General features: G+C 37.4%; 1 protein-coding gene across 1 annotated transcript; it reads left to right on the forward strand.

The window, feature by feature from the left end:
- Nucleotides 1-4,330: 4,330 nt before the first annotated feature.
- On the forward strand, nucleotides 4,331-10,449 carry LOC134869955 (regulator of G-protein signaling 4-like). The gene is made up of 5 exons (XM_063891931.1): nucleotides 4,331-4,535; nucleotides 4,851-4,949; nucleotides 6,494-6,558; nucleotides 8,010-8,173; nucleotides 8,871-10,449. Exons 1-5 carry the CDS (start codon nucleotides 4,492-4,494, stop codon nucleotides 9,105-9,107), a joined length of 609 nt encoding a protein of 202 aa, XP_063748001.1. The 5' UTR covers nucleotides 4,331-4,491; the 3' UTR covers nucleotides 9,108-10,449.
- The last annotated feature ends 9,269 nt before the right edge of the window (nucleotides 10,450-19,718 follow it).

The raw sequence follows: 19,718 nt of genomic DNA on the forward strand, positions 1-19,718 counted from the left end.
TGATGACGGAAGATTCGGATCACTGCGCAAAGTCTTCTCCAGCCCATCCCAAAGATCCTCAATCGGGTTCAGGTCTGGACTCTGTGGTGGCCAATCCATGTGTGAAAATGATGTCTCATGCTCCCTGAACCACTCTTTCACAATTTGAGCCCGATGGATCCTGGCATTGTCATCTTGGAACATGCCCGTGCCATCAGGGAAGAAAAAATCCATTGATGGAATAACCTGGTCATTCAGTGTATTCAGGTAGTCAGCTGACCTCATTCTTTGGGCACATTGTTGAACCTAGACCAGACCAACTGCAGCAACCTCAGATGATAGCACTGTGGGATGATTAAGGGTACATTCTTTTTCTTCTTCTTTCTAGTCAAGTAATGTATTTCCTGCAGTTGGAACAAGAGTTTTATTGGATAGGAGAAGTCAAATAGTCACCAGCTTCCAATGACCAGTACATTTCTTCTTTGTTCTTTTTATTTTCCATTTCTTATCACAAGGAAGTTGAAGGTGTGGGATGGGAAGATGTATTGACTATGTCAAAAGTGGAGATGTCTTAAATGGGAGGATAGCAGAGGTGAATGGATTTCACCATCCTATTTCAAATAACCAAATTGAGGTTATATCCTACATTTTAAAATTGCTATGAAAAGTGCAGTGATGCAGCTATGAAGTGAATCATGAAAACTGCCAAGCCAAAATGGAATAGTGATGTTTGACTGAGATCGCTAGCTGCCCTCCTTTTAATTCCACAGCCTGCCTGACGGATTTTCCCGTCACGTTGAGTGTCTCTCACCATGACAGCCGCAGCTCTTCACCGTATGAAAGATGACGCTATCCTCTGCTAGCTGTCGTCTGCTTTACAAAAGGAAATGAATAGATGGCTTACGGATAGCTCCGTCTTTCTTCCTCTAAGGAGCTGGGAGATCAGTGGAGATGAGGAGAGGCCTGAACGAGATAATTTATTGAGACTCAGCCACTTTAAGAAGACTATTCCCTGTCACCCGATGTGTTTTATGAAGGTCCATATGTGCAGATCTGATGCTGCCTTGTCTCATTTTGACCTTTGGAACCAATATAAATGTTGTACTTGTGATGTGGCCCCCACCTGCATGCATTAAATCCACTTTATTTTAAGCTCTGCTGTTACTGAACTGTTAGCTGCAGCTGATATGCTGCTCATCTCATGAGGTATCTTATTTTGGTCAAAACAACACGTGGGAAAGCCTTATCAGCTGGGATGTTGTGCTTTGGAAACAACATGCTGGACACCTCAAAAACATCATCAGCACTTCAGGCTATTTCCCATACCATGACCTACAGTCAGGGGAATTCCGAAGTATCAATTAAAGCATCCCTCATGTTTTCATATTAACACACCTTGTATGACAAGGTGTATAGTAATTGCTGACTTAAAATGACCCATATTGTATGGTAATGTAAGTTAATATGTTCCAGTAGTTTGATTATATCATGTCTCTTCGAATATTGAGCTTCTCCATTACACCCATGAGGTAAAGTTGCCGCATTACAACTTTTGTTAATTTTCTCTGGCTAATTGTCTCTTTTCTCTGTTCTGTAATTCCCCCGGGAGCATTTTGGTTGTAATTGACATATTTTCAAGAAACTCTCACAAATTGAAATAAAATAAATTCTGGATAGACATATTGAGACACGAAATAAGAAGTAAGGTTGCAGTTTTGAACACATAGTATATGTTGTAAATTGACTAAAAAATAAAACACAAAATGACTTGGTTTGTGAAAACGTTGTGTTTTTGTTACATTACGGAAATACATTTGAAAAAGCCAATGTTGGTTTTTAGTTTCACATGACTCACAACATTTAGGTGAACTATGACTAAAAATGTATTTGTGGTTTTCTCAAAAGAAATAGGCTTTCTTCCTGAAAGGCCTTAATAACACAGTTTTGGTGTATGATAACGAAATAAAGGGTTCTTGGTCGATAAACGATACTGACTTAGATGAGCCCCTGACTTTACCTCCAACATTGCTATGTGTTTTAGGTTTCAATTGAGGAAAATGAATATTTTCAGAAACAATTGTATGCCAAAGAAACGTACAGAATCCTTTCTAGATTGTGGACATGATACTTAATCTATAGTACTGTCTCCTTTGAGTTTGAATCTGGATTGCTTTTAATTTTTTCAACAATGTAATTCATGCTTGAATCTGTATTCTTGGCATTTATCTGTATATTTGTTGCTTTTTATCAAAAGATCTTCTACAGAGATGGACTTTGGGGATTTGCAAAAGCCCTGTTGAGAGATCCAGAAGGTTTCTCAGGTCTGATGTGAATATATTGAAAACACACGCATCCTCACCTTGCTGCTCAGATCCTGTGTGGATGAGTACCTCTCAGCAACAGGAGAACGTGAGGTTACATAATCCCTTGAACACTTGTCGACGGTAACCGAATAAACCTACCACACTGTTGAAACTCCAACAGAAACCAATTTCTATTCTGTGAAGCATACATAAGAGGAAAACCACTTGCCAAATGATGACCTTTTCACTGATTGTAGTCATTTCTTTTGGAGATTGGCCACATGGATAGAATTCATTCTTCATTGGGCAGGAATCCATTGCTTTAACTACCTACATATGGTGGCTACATATCAAAAAGTTGCATTTTTGCCTCAGCTGCTCTTTGGACACTTTGAGAAAAGACTCCCAGCTGTTTTCAGATAAAAGGAAATCTGTTCTAGGCTGCAGATTTAGATATGATGCCATGGAGACAGGGAAGTACAGGGGGAGGTAATGCTTTTTTTCATGCTGGCATTTTCTCTGAGGCTGCAATCTCATGTCTTTATTACCTGAGAGTAAGGCTGCAGATGTTGAATCAGTTTGTCCTCTCCAGTCAAGATGAAGGAGCAGATTAAAGCACTCTGCATTGGTCGTTTTCACTCAGAGGCCTCATCGTCTCTCACTGCAGACGTTGCAGAGAAGTGACAAAAGATGATAATCTGAGTGTATATATATAACTGTAGGTCTGAATTGTCTATTATATGTCCATAAAGCTGCTACAATTGCAAGCTGTGGAACTATACAGTATGTTAGTTAGACAGCGGACACAATGTAATTTGTTGTTAATTTACAGTACTTCATCATGCTTGAGTTTCATGACATAGCAAAAAAGACCTCAAACCAATGTATATGCACTTTTGAAAATAATAATGTGTCAGTGCCTCTTTCAAAAATGATTTATCTCAGTGTGTATTCAAGCCCATTTTCTTTTGCATTGATTTTGCATTTGGCTGTAATTACTGCCCATGGCCCTTTAGTTACACTATTCAAATAAAAAGGGTGTTTTTTTCTGCAAGTATTTTTGTCTGGTTTATTTCAAAGTAGACTTTTTTTCATTTACATCCAAATCTTACTTGACAAAAAGTGTTGTTGGACCATATGTAATACTTCATGAGCATTAACTTTTTAGAGAGGCTTTGAATCAAATCTTATATCTTCCTTTGCAGATGTAGTTTACTCAGTTGCCATGGTGTTAGCTCAGTTGTCTTCAAATATCCGCTAATGATAATTCAGCAAACTGATGAAGGCAGTTGCAAGTTCCAGAAAAAGCCTAGAAGTGATCCTTGAATCAATAGTTGCTTCTCTTTTTTTCTGTCGCATAACAGGTTTTAAATTAGTCTCAAATGGCCCCGCTTTTTTTTGAAAATGAGTCATACAACTTTTACCACTTAATGAGGTGAACAAAATTAGACCTTCCATCTTCCACAGAGAATGATCTGCAAAGTTTAAATAAAAGAAATGTAAAGTACATATTAAAACCCACCAGCTCTAAAAGTGTCAGTTAAATAAAATGTAATCTAATATAGTTTATGTAGACTGGAGTAGCTGAAAATCAGTATGAGTAAAACAGGAAGTTAAATAAATATCACTACATTTTACAGAAAGGTTAAATTGTCAATGCTATTTAAAAGTTTCCTTTCTTATCTCATGCACAACCTTTATTTGCATGCAATGTGTCATTACGGCAGAACAGAAATATATATATTTTTTATTAAATACGAAGTTAGAAACAAAGAGGTTTTATTTGGGGCACAACTTTCAAGTGTCAGAATTCCAACAATGCACTGCAATTCACTGTCTGTCTGTCAATGCCAATCACATCCTGAGGTTTATGCCTGGATTAGATTTTTTACTATCTGTGTTTTTCCACACAGAGATGGCTTTGGTCATTCATCAGTAGACAACACCTTTTGTTTTGGTTACAAAGACCTGCAGAACATTTTCATCTGATGTCCCTCTCTCGCTCTCAGCTTAGAATCCCTCTCTTCCTGTCTCTTCTGATTGGTCAGTTTGCTGTCAGTGGTTGCATCCTGGAGGTATAAAGCCCTTGCAGGGGGTGGAGACAGCAGCCGTCTGCCGTCTCATATTGAAAACACTGCTGCTTGAATTCACACCACTGTGCTCGTCATTGAAAACAACAGAGCTGACTTTGGATCAGTAACGTTCCAACATGTGTAGAGGACTTGCTACGCTTCCCGCAACATGCTTAAAAAGGTAAGAATAATAAAGTCTAAGCAACAACTGGATAGGAGTGTTAGTATATTTCTTATTACCTGAATAAAATGTTATTCTAAAAATCTGAATTTGTGTAGATGCTGACTTTTAAGAGCCTATATATTTGGTATTTTATATAAAATGTTATTTTAGCCAAGTGAATAAAACAACAGCTCAATATAAAATGAAAGATATCTGTTGCTAATCATTTGTTTACACACAGCAGATTCTACTTGTAGATGTTTATTGGTGCAAATAAATGGAAATCTTCTCAAATGCATTTCACTCACTCTCCTCTCCTCTGCCTCCCAACAGCGCCAAAGACATCAAATATAAAATATCCTTCTTACTCCAGAAGCCGGAGCCCCAAACGTCTCAGAGTCAGATAAAAGTGAAGAGCGATGTTGCAAAGAGGTCAGAGGAACTATCTCTTTGTTCAAATCATGAATCTTTAACATATATGTTTGTTTTTGTCACATTTCACATCAAACTGCTCATCCAGGAGTGTGTCTTCTTTATGAATACTAACACAGGGATTATAATTGAAGCAGACAATGCTAGATTTACTCTTGAGAGAAGAACATTTTCTGTTAAAACGAGCTCATTAACTGCATTTCCACTTGAAAACATTAGACAGGGAAATACTTGGGAAACATGATGGAGCTACATAGGAGGATTCATGTCCCCAGTTATAAAAGATGATACTGCTTTGGCACATACAATATGTGTTTGATTTATTCTAGGAACACTGTGGGAGTTAATATCTTGAGTTTCAAGGTACATTTACAGATATGAATTTTGTGTGTATTCACCTTGCCAAGAAGAATAAAAGGTTTTGACTACATGTGAGCTTTCATTGACCAGGTCAAAAAGGGAAATCAAGAACAGTCACTGGATGTTTGTTATTGAGCCCCTCCTTCTTTGTCTTAATCTCGCTTTTATGGCCATTTCGCTTCTCCATCAGGCAGCCTCCTACTATCCTCTATGAGCAACACACAAACTCTGACCTTATCTTTAAGCAACATGCAACCCCCTCAGCGACAGCTCTAGGAGACAAATATTGATCATCCGTCATTACATAGCACTGGTTTCATTCACAGTATCTTAGCATGTTAGAGCTTCAGTGACATGCAGTGTTCAAGTGGTGTTTAACAATGAAGATAACAGTTTTCAAATCAGGGTTAGCTGTTTCCGGGGATAAAGGGGGTATTTTTGTGCTGGAGGTTTGGCTGGGTAAATGTCAGATGACGCAGGCAGGTGTAATTACATTTTCTGCTGTTATTGATCAGTTTATTGGTGCAGTAAGAAGTCCTCCCTAGAAAGCTGCCTTAACACAAAGGAGATGTTTATTGCTAGCCATTGCGAGTGACACAGGGATGACACATTTTGTAGTCTAACATGGAAGTTAGCATCGCGCTGGTCCCCTTGACAAAAGTTAAATGGTCAATGCTTAATGACATTAATTCTCATTTAGCAACATGTACTGTAGCAACCGCTGTTTTGAAGACACATACAAATTTCAAAAATTCATGGGGTATTTAATCCATTTTACCATAACCATATAAACTAAATATTGAATGAGGGGACCGAAGAAATGAATGCTAACTCAGTTTCAGGACTCATTACTGCACAACTATATACTCTTTGTATTACTGTAGACACACTTCTGATACAATATCTCGCATTCAGTGTTCTGTATTTGTTTGAGTTGAATGACAGGACCCAGTTGTAAGGTTTCTACCTGATCAACTGTAGACAAAAGTGGCCTGAAATACCTTAATTATTTCCACAATATATATGGTTTTATGTGAAATTCACACCCTGAACGCAATCTGTGTAATTTAATGTATTTTTTCTACATTGAAATAGCTACACCCATATTGCAGGTTGACTTTAAAAACACCCCACCCAAAAAGTATTTGCAACCTTTTAAATACATCCCTCCATCTTTGTTTCAGTGGGCCAACTGCAGCTGAGTTGAAGAACTGGAAGGAGTCTTTCAACCATGTGTTGACCAGTGAGAGTAAGTATAACACTAATGCTTCATGCCTTTCTAACCTGAACTAGTCCAGGTTAGGTTGCATGTCCAAAGCAAACTTAAAGAGCTTCCACCCTCCTTTCTCATCGTCTGATGCCAACAATACTGGCAATTACTGCCATGGAGATGGTTGACTCATTGGTTTTACCAGCAATGTCTCTCTAAGGGCTTACAAAAAAAACCTTCAAACCTAAACACTATCATTCTCATGTGACATGATCGTGCTATATTCATGGGAAAATTATCAGGCAAGACCTTCACATTCCTTGCAAATGGCTGCTAGTAAAGTTTTGGCAGGTCAAAACTAATCACTATCTTGATGCTTTTAATGGCATAAATTGTAAATTAAATACATGTTGCACAGACAGTGTTGGTTAGGCAGTGTTAATTAGGTAGCAACAGATCATGATGATTGTCAATATGTAAGGAAACTCGGCAAGGTCACACAAACTTGAGCAAATTTAACCGACTTAAGCACAGACGCAAACAGGCGCTCTCCAACACATTCTCAGGCTCTGCTCTTCTGCTACGTGTCTCTAGGCACTACTCAATGGCCCCTCAGGCCGTGCTCACCAGTGCAGAGTGTACAAGTGTTTGTGTGTGTGTGTATGCATAAGTCAACTGAGAATTACACTGTGTGAGTGCGCAAACACAAAAAGGGAGCAATGGCCTTCCGGGAACCCGTTGGGTTCTGACCTGCTCCGTTCCATGACCTCATCCACTGACCTCCCAACATCGTCATCCCCCCTTCTGCTTTTATTGGTTCTATTTGGGTTCCGTTTATCTTATCCTGGCCCCAATGGTCTCTGTGCTGTCATCGTAGTCATGTAGTATTTCTGAAGCAGTAGAGCTGTAAGGGTTTGAGGTGTTGCTTTCCATTGTTTTTTTGAAAATACTTGTGTTGTGCATCTTAAAAGAAAGGATGAAATTATTGCTGCCAGGATTTAATGATCTTTTCTGTGAGATGTTATAACTCAGTGTAATTACGCTGCTGTCACGCTTCCTAGCTTTGCCTGTAAAGTGCTTTTTTCTCTTGATGATGAAGATGAACAAGTTTTTTTTGTGACTGCAAGGGGAGACAATCCTCCTATTTGATGTCATTCACTTCCCAAGCAATTTGGAGACAATTTAAACTAATACAGTTTAAAATAGCTTTCAGATTGGGAAATGGAAGTTAGAAGCATTTCGTCAAATATTGGCACTTTAAATTGTACCAATGATTCTGATTCTTCTGGATCGTTCAACACAAATGTAACCCTTTAAGATTTTGATCATTTTGATATCTGTATATCAAGGCTATATTTTCTTTTTTGTTCATAGGATCATCAATATATAACATAACCTCATTTAATGATACTTCAGCCTTTCCAATGTGTGTACTCATATGTCTGTAAAACGCAGTGGATATTAAAATACACTTTTTTTCTCTGTGTTAGTGGGTCGTACCGTTTTTGGCAACTTCCTGAAGTCAGAGTTCAGCAAGGAGAATCTGGACTTCTGGGTCGCCTGCGAAGCCTACAAGAAGACTGCACCTTCTAAGATGGCGACCAGAGCCATGCAGATCTACCAGCAACATGTTGAGGCTGATGCGCCCAATGAGGTAACCATTTTTATCAAAAATAAATAAAATGTCAATCAGAGAGCTTGATCAGCATGTTATGACGAAAAATGTAACAGTACCTGAGCTTATTTTACCTGGAGGTATTCTAGACAGAGAATCTGAAAACAGCAAAGAAAATAAAAAAGAAGGAATTAATGTTGTTTCAAAAGCCTGAAACACACTTCACAAGCATTAGATACATCTTATGAATCTGCACATCTCCTTCAGGAAAGTGAATACTTGAAGCTGATGTGACTGAAGACTTGTGAATATGCTCACTCACAATGCTGCTTTACCAAAAAACCTTTCAGTCACTATCAGAATCAAAGAAGGCATTTTAGAACACTTCAGTTCAGTAATTTGGGCTGACTCTTAATAAGATAAATTGGAAAAAATCAACTGAGAATATACATTTGCAACTGCTTTGTTCTGCTTTTCCTGAAAGCTTGTCATTTGCCTTAGGAAACATTTTTTGAGATGTTTTGGGATTTTACTATACTATGTATATGTATAGTATATATAAAAAACAACTTTCAAAAAGCTTACCTTACGTTTGATAGCTTTGATTAGCTTCCCAAATGATGGTTCTGTATATCATAATAAAAAAGAAACATTCTGTCTGTAGTTTTATTCAATATGTCGTAACAAAGTTTTGAAATCCTGTTAAATCTCAACCCTCTTCCTCTATTCATTAAAGGTGAACTTGGACGCGGCCACCAGAGAGGAAACGAGGAAGAACGTAGAGAACCCCTGTCCCTCTTGTTTCGACGAGGCCCAGCAGATGATCTACACCTTGATGGAGAAAGACTCCTACAGGCGCTTCCTCAACTCCAAACTGATCCAGGATCTGTGTAACACAAAGACCACTGCTGCTCAGGAGAAGAAGGAAAAGAACAGTGGCAAGAATGGGCAGCCCCTAACCGGTGGTGCCTAAACAGCAGAGTGAACACTTAAGACTAGAAGAAGAATGTGGCAAAGACTGAACAAGTATGGGGAAGTTAACACTGGTAAAGATTGGTTTGTTTTTTCTTAATGTACAAAAAAGTGGTTTTGAATGTGACATTCATTCATGACTTTATTTCTGTTTGATACTCTGAAGTTATTGTTTCAAAATAACAAAGGTGGTTGAATATATTTTAACCACTATGTTTAAATGTTTGCAGCCTGCTTTTCAAGTCATGGCCAGGTTATATTGATACTCACAACAGAAAACAATCTACCTCCACCGAACAGACACACCTTCATACAACAACTGCTAGTGGAGCCTCTTGTGAGAAGGATTGTTTTATTTGACACACAACACATTGTTAGTTCTTTAACTGACCCAATTTAACTGTAAATGATGAGCGCATAGAGACTAAGATCATACTCTGGGCAATATTCTGTGAAAGCTCTATAAATGTGAGGATGACTAACAGTATTTTAAAACATTTATTTAATTGTATTATGATCTTGGTCAGTAGTCCAGTATGTTATAGTGGGTATCTTACCTGAACATGTTTACATGCTTTAAAGTACAAAAAACACATTCATTTTTGTACATTGTCCAACTGAAAAAAACCTGTATTCAATCTCTGTTTGAAACACTTTGTTTTAGCGCCTGTCTTTATTAGGCCTCTCTGTCAGAAAAACAGACTCTTCTTGTTGTTTAGGAGAAAAAACATCCTTTGAAACCTATATTTTCTCACCAAGGCAGCCTAAACAAATCTGACACAGTCTTCTATTCTTGTTTTTGGGTCGGTAACCCAAAATTAGCTTTACATTACGTACATGTTCTTCTTCATTTCCTACTTAATATTCATCATGCAAGCACAGCAGCAGACATATCATATTGATGCCTATGTTCTCATCAACTGGAGGAAGTTATTGATCTAAAACTGCTAACAACTGCCCGTGCTGTGATGCAAATATTGGCTTTGTCTAATGGGAAGTTTAAGCATGATTTAATATTGTAGTATTGATCTTCTCCTGGATGTTTGGTACTTAAACAAAGCATAGAAGGTCAAATTGTGACTCATTCTATTGATTTTCCCCGGTTCCCCTGTCAAACGGCTATGTTCGGGTGTTTATGACTATCATTTGAACAGGGTACTGCATGGTGTGTTCACTTAAATTAAATGTAGTTATGTGGCCTTGCATAGGAACATGTGTTATCAAAATGTATACTGTGATAATAGAACACTAGATACTGTGTGTTGATATTTATTAAATTATGTTGTTGTCCTATTTATATATCACATCTGTGACCGTTCACAAATAAAAATATGTATTGAATGATCAGAACTTTGTGTGTGAATAGTCTGGTTTAAGTTGGATTTGAGAGTTGCTAGAAACTCTTTGATATTTTCACATTATCTTACCTTTTCATTACTGTCAGGCACACATGTACCTAATTTAGCAATGCTAAGGAAATGGCTTGGTAAGGTACTTTCACTCCAGCTATGCGTGAAGATTTATTTAAACACAAATCACTACAGCAATGCCATCAAGAACTTTGAGGGGTTCAATGTGAACCATCAATATGTGTTGTTAAGTTTCAGAATGCTCAAAATCAACTGTTTCCAGAAAATAAAAGAGCAAAGAAGTCTATCTGCTAAAATGAGGTCTGCAATGGTGAAATAGGGTGCAGTTCTCTCCCACTCTCAAGTGCTAAAGAAAGGGTGTGGTCACACTCTGATTGGCCAAGGTGGGAAATGCACCAAGCTGATCTCAGTTGCTTAATTAGGAGTCAGTTCCCACAGCCTCAGCAACAGGTGATCTGGATAACTGTCCAATCAGCTCAGGGACTGTAGCATTCAGCTGAAACACATTGAGAAATTAATCAAATGATTAATGTCTGCGAGACTGCTTGATTTGATTAAAAACTTGTTTGAGGATTGTAAAAATGTTAGGTGATTTCCAGTATCATTCAATGCTGTCTTCATTCTCCTGCATTCCTTTTCAAATGACATGATCGTGACATCAAACTTTACTTCTCAAGGTGATTATCTCACATGAAATACCAAAATCATGAACTCAAGAACTGTAATAAATGTTTTCATGACCTCACCATTACTCAGACTGTCACATTACAATCGCACAGTAATCATCTATAATAAGAAGACATTAGCCTGGAATCTGTTGCGTCATGTCTGCAGATTAAGTGATTACCGCATCAGCATTTCTATCAAATAATCAACAGGAGACATTTTGGGCACAAGAGAGAATGCTTTTTATATCATGATCCTTCTATGGTGGTACCTTTTTAGTTTAGAAAGACTTCTGTTTCATTTAACTTTAAATCTGGCCAAATATTCCCATGTGAAGCAGCATTCCTATTAGCTGAATGGTTGTTTAGTCCCCACTCAGATTGATTTGCTGTGTTAAGTGTTTATTTTCAACAATCAGGACCCAGCATGCAACGCTGAAAAACAAATCTAAATCTTGGCAAGACGTGTTGAAAACCAAAGAGTTTGTTTAAAGTGTTGAGTGCAAAAGAGTTATCAAAACCCTTTAAATCCTATAGAAAACATTTTTTTGACTACTATAATCTCCAATCTCTAATAACCCAAATTTCATTTTCATCGACAATCGGCAAGCATCTCTCAGCGTTTGAAACTAGTTTGCTTACAAGGCACTGATCTGGCAGTAGGCAGATAGCATGAGTGTCGCAAACTGCGGTAAAAACCTTTATTGAACCAAATGTGCAGAAAGCTCATAAACCAGAATATTCTATATGTACCTCACGTCTTAATCTGAATATGCTACTTTCAAATAAGTCCACGTCATATTTGGATGATCAGGAATAGTAGCATTTGGACACAGTCAATGATTTTGATTAGTTAATAATTTGGATTTGTCCTCAGAGTTAAGGTCTCCTCTGTGTCTAAGAATGGTTTATCCTGAGGGCATAACTGACGCGATTTACCTCCAATGCTTACTAAACTGTATTCCCAGTCTAACTCCATGCCTATTTAAGGCCAACACATTTAAGGCCATTTACAGTAAACAAGCTTGCTTGAATTTGGTCTCCAGTAAACCTCACTTTAGAGAAAGTGTGACGAGGTAAACAGGTCTAAATATTTACAGACAGTTAATACCATCTGCCTGCTTTGCTACTTAATAAAAGCCCCTAAAATAGTATAACAAATGCCTGGTGGGGTTTTTTTTAAGAGACAGCATCTGTAATAGTGCTTTATTTTCGTTTTTAGTTTAGATTCACCAACAACTGCAAGCCATCACAAGTATGTTAGTCCTCCATGAGCTTTTCCTGAGCTAGAGATAAAAAGGTGTGATTACACAGACACACATTCTCCTTATTATGTGATCTACTGCTGTCCTTCATGTATAATATACTGATGCATCAGCCTTAGTGTGTAAATGAGAGTCTAGGAGTATTTAGGAGTACTGTGAAAGGGGGGTCAGCACATAGAATTTGGACCAACATATTCACATTTAGGACTGGATCTAAAAAAAGATCAACGTTTAAATCCAATATGCTGTTGCTACCAGTGACCTAAACAGTAACATGGCAGGCTGTAAAAAACAAAACATTGAGCTGAAGAAGCAAACAGGCTTTGTAAGTAAGACTGCAGAGTTTGGTCACAGTTTTGTGAGTTTTGGTACTACAAATTACTCCTTTGACCTTCCATTTACTCTTCTGATAGTTTGTTAATATACTGTAAAATAACAACTACATGCCGCATAAATGTGTGGAAAGATAATCTTCAAAGTTTAAAAAGAAACAATTAAAGTCAAGTAGTAGTTGATTAGAGATAGGACTAGGACAGTATAATCCTTCAGATGATTTTTGCATGCTAATTTTACAGTCACATTACAAATAACGTCACTATAGTGAGCCCAGTTTACATTTGATTTGACTTGTTCGCAACTGTAAGTGCTGAATGTGAAAAATGCTTTTGGCTGCTTCCATTTTTACACCTAAAGTCTTCAGATAAGAATACATGTCTTTGTGATCAAATGGATTATGTTATTTGGTGCAAAGTGCCAAGTCAAAACATGTGTTTCTACTTCCTGTTTTGAACTAAATATCTAATGCAGTAATATTAATGGTGAGAGAGTTCGCTCTTCCGGTGATGTCAACACAATTGGTTTGAAGCATTTTTTAAACAAAAGACTTCAGATTTTATTTTGGTGAGGACAATCTATGACAGACTGAATATTAAAAGGTCCCTTGTGAACTAGGGCCCTTATTGTTCTATCTCGAAGTTAATAAAAATGCTGCAGTGCAACGAGGGAAAACGTTAAACAGGACGCTTGTAAAGCCGAGTAAGACAGCAAATAGAATGTTTTGACCGTGTGTAACCATATCTGTGCTTTCTGTACAACTGCTATTCCTTTCCCGAGTTAAATTAATTGCTGTGAGCTGTGGAGCTCGTCTGGTTTTTATCCATTCAGACAGCGCACAGTTAGCAGCTGCACAGAAACAGTATCCTTACAGAGCCTTTGGTTTTGCCAGCAGAATGCTCACAATGTGCTTTTTAAAATTCTAATCGCGTCTATAGTTAAAAGACAAATCAAATCACATTCATTTAAGGGATCATGTTTCAAGCCAACGTGCTTAGAAGATCATAACAATTAGCACTTTACACAGGTTTCCATCTTCATTTCATTTTGTAGTGAGTCATAATGATGTATTTTTGCTTGACTTTGTTGACGATGTTTCTTAACTTGGATATTAACAATAATTGCAGCTTTTTTTTATTGAACCTAAACCTCGGGCTGATAATTATTGGAATGATTATTGGAGTTTTTGGTTGGAACAAACCTCTTATACCCATTTCGACCTACTTTTATTCAATGTCCACTGATGGATTACAGTTAAATCAACGTCAAAGTTAAAACAAAAACATTGCCAATCATAAATATCCTTGAAATGGGACAGAAGGTATAGAAGCTACTGTAACCAAAGGGAGAATGATCACACTACTTTACAAACAGTTGGTGTTAAAATCAGATGTTGAAGAACAGAGGAAGTCTGTCTTAAACAGCAGGAAACAGGAAAAACATCGCAGTAAGGAAGTATCATTTGCCCAGCTCTGGTATGAACGGATGTATTTAACATACAGAACACAGGACATGACATTTCAAATGTGCAAACATATTCAATGCATGTCATGTAGGGGTTATGTTATACAACACTTGTTTTTGTGTGCTTTTCTTCGTCCGCAGCTGTAATACTATCCAGAGTCAGGCCTGATCAGCGCTTCATTCAGCGCTAACCTGCTTATCGCTGGATGTTCTCCCCTGCCTTCCCAACACCAAGCAGCTGTAAGGCCTACTAATTAAACCCTGACAGGACGATCTGGTGCTCTAATGTCATCATGCATGCAGGGAAGCACGTACACTGAGACATGCACGCGCGAAGCCACTTATCTCCTCCACACGAACACGCGCTTACATATAGTACATACATCCCTGGGGCGGCATGTCTGGTTCTCTGGTTTATCGTCTTGATACGTTTTTGGAATAAACACTGAGTGATTCAAATCACTGTAGACTTTTGTTATTGTATTACAACATCTGTTCAACGCTTAAATAGCAGGTTTTTGACAACCTTGTGATATGATTTGACATGTCCATTCAGGGATAATATCTGTATTAAGCATTTATAGGAAATGTGTATTGTTCTATTGATTTAAGAAATAAAAGTCCATGCCTGTAAGTTAACTTCTATTTTTTCTGTGTGCACTACGCTGATTAGTAGTGCTCTTTTGCCGTTGTATTAATGGCGTTGTTCCCAACAGCAATAATTACATTATTTCAAAAGTGTGCACCTAATTAATTTTTGTTGTTCACAATATAAACTGCTACTGACAATGAGAAATAAAAAAGCAATGGCAGGGAAACACATCCACACCAAACACATGCTTAATGTTAAACATCAAACATGCTATGACACAAGCTGGCAGATCTAGAGAACTCATCTCAAATCAGCAATATATTCAAAAGTTATATGAAAGCTTCTTAATCTGTGATTGTACAATTGCGGCTTTTACACAGCTGCTCCGATTTACATCTGTTTAAATGTTATAATAACACAAATCACACGGTAAGAGGAACTTCATGGCTTAGGATCAGGGATTGTCCTTCAGGGTATTTTCCTTTTTTTTCCATATCTATTTTTGATGGAAAAAAATATTGAAGTATTTATGTGCAGATGAGCAGGGAGGACTTTTACAAGAGAACTTCATGTCCACAATAAAGAAAGTAAATATTTATTGCAAGACAGCTTTTAAAATCTTCTGAACATGCCACATTTATTTTGAAATCACATCCATCATGATGAATAGTGACTTGGGGGATGTAAAGTGCTGTATCAGCAATTAATAATCATTTAGACTGGAACTCTTGTCTGCATTGTGGAGGCAAAACAAAAATAGACGACAAAAACATCGTTCTGACTAATGCCAAAATGACAATTCCCTCCAATTAATGTCATTTGGTAGGTAACCTCATTATCAGTAATTATGGTAAATAGCAAATAGCGGGCCTGAAAAAGAAAAGGGGCCTGAGGTAATCCATTACACTTACAATCTGTGCAAGTGCTATTTATTTTAATAAAGATTGGAAGTTTGATTTAGAAGAAATGACCAGCACATTTTCCATAGTGAGGAAAATATTTGTACACATGAGTGTGTAGAAAGTACAGAGATAGCTCTAACATGAGTCTGTTGAGTGAGTGTATAAACAGGAAGCTGGATATATAGATGAGGTGCAGCTGAACATGCAGGAGGATTATCTGATAATGAGCAGGTGTGACGGCCAGAGAGGGAAGTTGGTGATCAGGTGAGAGATGACTGGAAAAGAAGGAGCTTCCCTTTTCACTAGAGCCTCACATGCTCCATTTTGAGTCAGACATCCTTACTGTGACACTGCACTCTATAGACAGAAAAGGAATAATAATACAATCATCCATCACCATAGATACGGATTGATTCTTGCATTGAGTGTTACCTTAGTAGGATTTAGGGTTAGGGTTAGGGTTTGTGTAATTTGTTTAGCTGTATATGCATGTACACTTGTTTATATACATAATTAATCAAACACTACATGCACCAACAAACCACTATGGACACATTTCAAGGTAGGGTTTTTCAAACAATAAACAAAACGCCGCCATGAAATACTGAATTTAAAGATATGAAACGTACAAGAAGCACAGAGAATGACTGGTATTGTATGAAACTCTGAAGTGATACAATTACACTTCTTGAAAAACACATTAATATAACAGCTAATACGTCATTAATCTTTCATAGGTAAAAAAGGCGTCAACTTTATATACCAGGGAGCCCCTGGCCCAATGCTCCTCAGCTTTTTGTAAATCGGTCAACATTTGTATCTCTTCTGTTAATAACCATAGAGTAAAGAATGAGCTCATGTTGTACTACTTTCTTCAGCAGGTTGAGGAAATTAAAGCAGTAGAGGCAATATTTTTGACGTAAGATGAAGACATTCAACAAATGGGCTTATAAATGTGTTTAGGAAAAAATTATACAAAATAGTAATAAAAGTCTATTTTTATTATATTACGTCCTTACAAATGTGCACCATATGTTGGCTGAAGGGAGCACTTACCATTGTTTGTCAGTGTGGGGAAATGTTAGAGTAGACTTCACAGGTTATTGTATTTGTAAGAGGTGGAGTTCATTTCCTGGCTGGGTATTCTGGAAAGTGCCACCGCTCAGTTAGGTTTGTAGTTTTAGTCTTCTCACCTTCGTTCTCTCTCCCAACAAAGGAAACCTTCTGACCCAATATTTAATAATGCAGCTGTGTAAACAGTCGTCTGCTCTCAAGATTTAATTCACAGCTGTACACTGAAACAATTTAACGTTGACGTTGTCTGTCAACAGGTTCCACATATACACACTTTATTTTAGGTTATCTGAAAGCAATAACATTAAGTTGAACCTATTTTTATTTTTTTATTGAAACTTAATATTATAGTTTTCAACTGACCTAATAAAAATATCTGTTCTCTGTCTACACACAACATTTATTTAAGTCAAAGTTTACATCTTGTTTTTCATTTCTCTTGTATGTATCAATCTTCACTTGGCCAACAATTATGTTGGCCTCTGTTTATTTGGGATGTAGGGATTAAAAATAAATCCTATTCATTGCATTGACAAGGTTTGTCATTCTAAAGTAGATACCACTAAATCGATACACACAGGGCTTGAGTTATCTAATAACCTGAGCTTTGTGAGGGTTGTTGGCACCGCTGTAGGCCTGTTTAATGAGGATGTTCCCTGTAGTCATTCCAATTTGAAAATTCCTTTTTTGGCCATGTATCATTCTGCTAATATTAACCATGAATTGAGAAGACTCTCCACTAGATACTTGGTTGGACAGAAAGTCCATTTTTGTTTGCAATCACTTGGAAACATGTTTTTCACCACTTGGATGCCAAACACAACGTGGAATCAGAAAAACAACATCACTTGATGCCAGTATGATTGTGATGTGAAAATAATTGGCAGCTTTTAAAGCAGGGAAGTTACCTTTAGTCTTAGGCAAACAATTCATGCTGTCAGTTGTGTTGACAGCCTGACCGACTCAGCGGACTGTAGACTGATTGAAACCCCGTGGGTGTAGCAGTGCCAGCCACAGATATCACCAGGGAAATGATAAAATGTTCTTTCATTTAATGAAGCATGAAAATAATGCATTTTTCTTTAATACGTTGATAGCGTATTAAAAGCCCTGAAGGCATGAGAACCTTCAATGTTGACATCTTCCCTGAGGAACTATGCGAGCAATCGGCTTGCCATGTACTTACCGATCTGGCTGTGCCCACGCAGCTGCCTTATAATAAAGCTTAAGTAAATATAAAAACAGCATTGAATGGTTTTATGGTCCTAAAGACTGTTTTAAGCTCTGGGGACAATACATGTGTTTTTCTCAAGCGTTCTGTAAGCTTCATCTTTAAAAAAAAAAATCGTGGGTGTCTTAACCATTGGTTGAAGCTCAATCTCCCAAACAAATGAACACATTTAAAGTTGCATTCAGATATAGTAATATATTGGTAGGTATAGTAATATGTGGTTTCCTATCTGAAGTCTAATCATTGTTTTGGCAGCAGATGTGAAAACATATGTGGGTCTGGTTGTGCTTAGAGCGCTAATCATTACTCCTGGCAAAAGAGAAAGAATGAATCATTCCACGCAAACTTTTTCAGGAGTAATTAATCAGGCAATCCTGTCAAAGTGAACTTCTTCTACTGCACATTTGGAGGGAAATCAAGTCACGAATCAAGTGAAATGCCCAAAGCAGGCTCTTAGGCTGTAAGACTTATAAGGCAGACTAATACAGCATCATCAGTGATTTTTATTAGGATTTTTATCAGCTTAAATTACCTTAAATGTCTATGATTTCTTAAAACTGTTTTAGGAGATATTTACAGCTTTTGGCATGACATATATTCAGCTTTAGCTTGTTATGTTACAGTGTACCAAACATGTAAAAGCAGTGAATTCGACAAAACAAAATGTTTGTTAGAAATGTCACCAACCTCCTTTTGGGACACAAGGAATTTTGACCTTTTCCATCTAATTCTAGGAACAGCAATAGTAACAGATGTGTCCTTGCAAGCTTTTGACGCTGCTTCTGTTGACAACCAGTTCTTTAGCCGCATCTGTTTCTGGCGTCTTTGTCCTTCCACTCTGATGTTTTTTAATTGGTTTACTCTGTTTACTTAAAGCTATTTTTGCCGGTTAACTCCTGTTTGCTTGGTAGTTCTAAAGCAACATTTACATTTTTTGAAATGTAAAGCCCTGAGCCAATGCCAAAATTGGTGTGAGCCAATGAGGAATCTGTCCAGGCTAGTCCATTACAGCAGCTGTAGCAGCATCTCACTCGAGCGTCTTAGCATTCTAACAGTAGTACTTTCTTGTGAGTGTTTTAACAATTAGTTTCATGGGGAAATATGGACCACTAGTACTGCAAGTGGGCTGTTCTTTTATGAGTGGTTCCCAATAATGTTATCTAAGTGGCGGTATTAAGTCAATATATACTGCAATGCAAAGGGAATGGTAGAAGAAGACTGCTAGCCTAAAATATTGACATAAAAAATGTAAATACTTAAAAAAAACTACTTTGCAAATGCTTTGTGTAGGATGAAAATGCGCTCAACATGTTTGTTAGAGCTAATTGACACACAGCATTAGAACATCTGAATGTAAATCCACTTTCGTTGTTGGTTAACATAACTCAAAAAGCTTGAAATGGATCTTGTGGCATGGGCTAGAAGAAATAGTTGGTTGTTCTTTTTCATTTTTGTCGTAACAGACTCAATCATGAAGTACTCCATTAATGAATGATAAAGACATTTTGTGATTGGGTATAACATGAAGAGAAAAGAAAGTGACAATTGAAAGTCAGGTGTTTCCTTTTTTATGACAGTGAAAAGATTCTAGGAAGTATTTGCCAGCTCTCCATTCAAAGAACCACGGATTCCATTTTTGCACTAAAGAATAAGTTAAACACAATCGATTGTGTAAAAGTTGATATTTACATGTCAAAATAAATACATCTTCAGGAA

This window comes from Eleginops maclovinus, chromosome 9 (genome assembly GCF_036324505.1).
Source record: "Eleginops maclovinus isolate JMC-PN-2008 ecotype Puerto Natales chromosome 9, JC_Emac_rtc_rv5, whole genome shotgun sequence".
NCBI classification, from domain to species: Eukaryota; Metazoa; Chordata; class Actinopteri; order Perciformes; family Eleginopidae; genus Eleginops; species Eleginops maclovinus.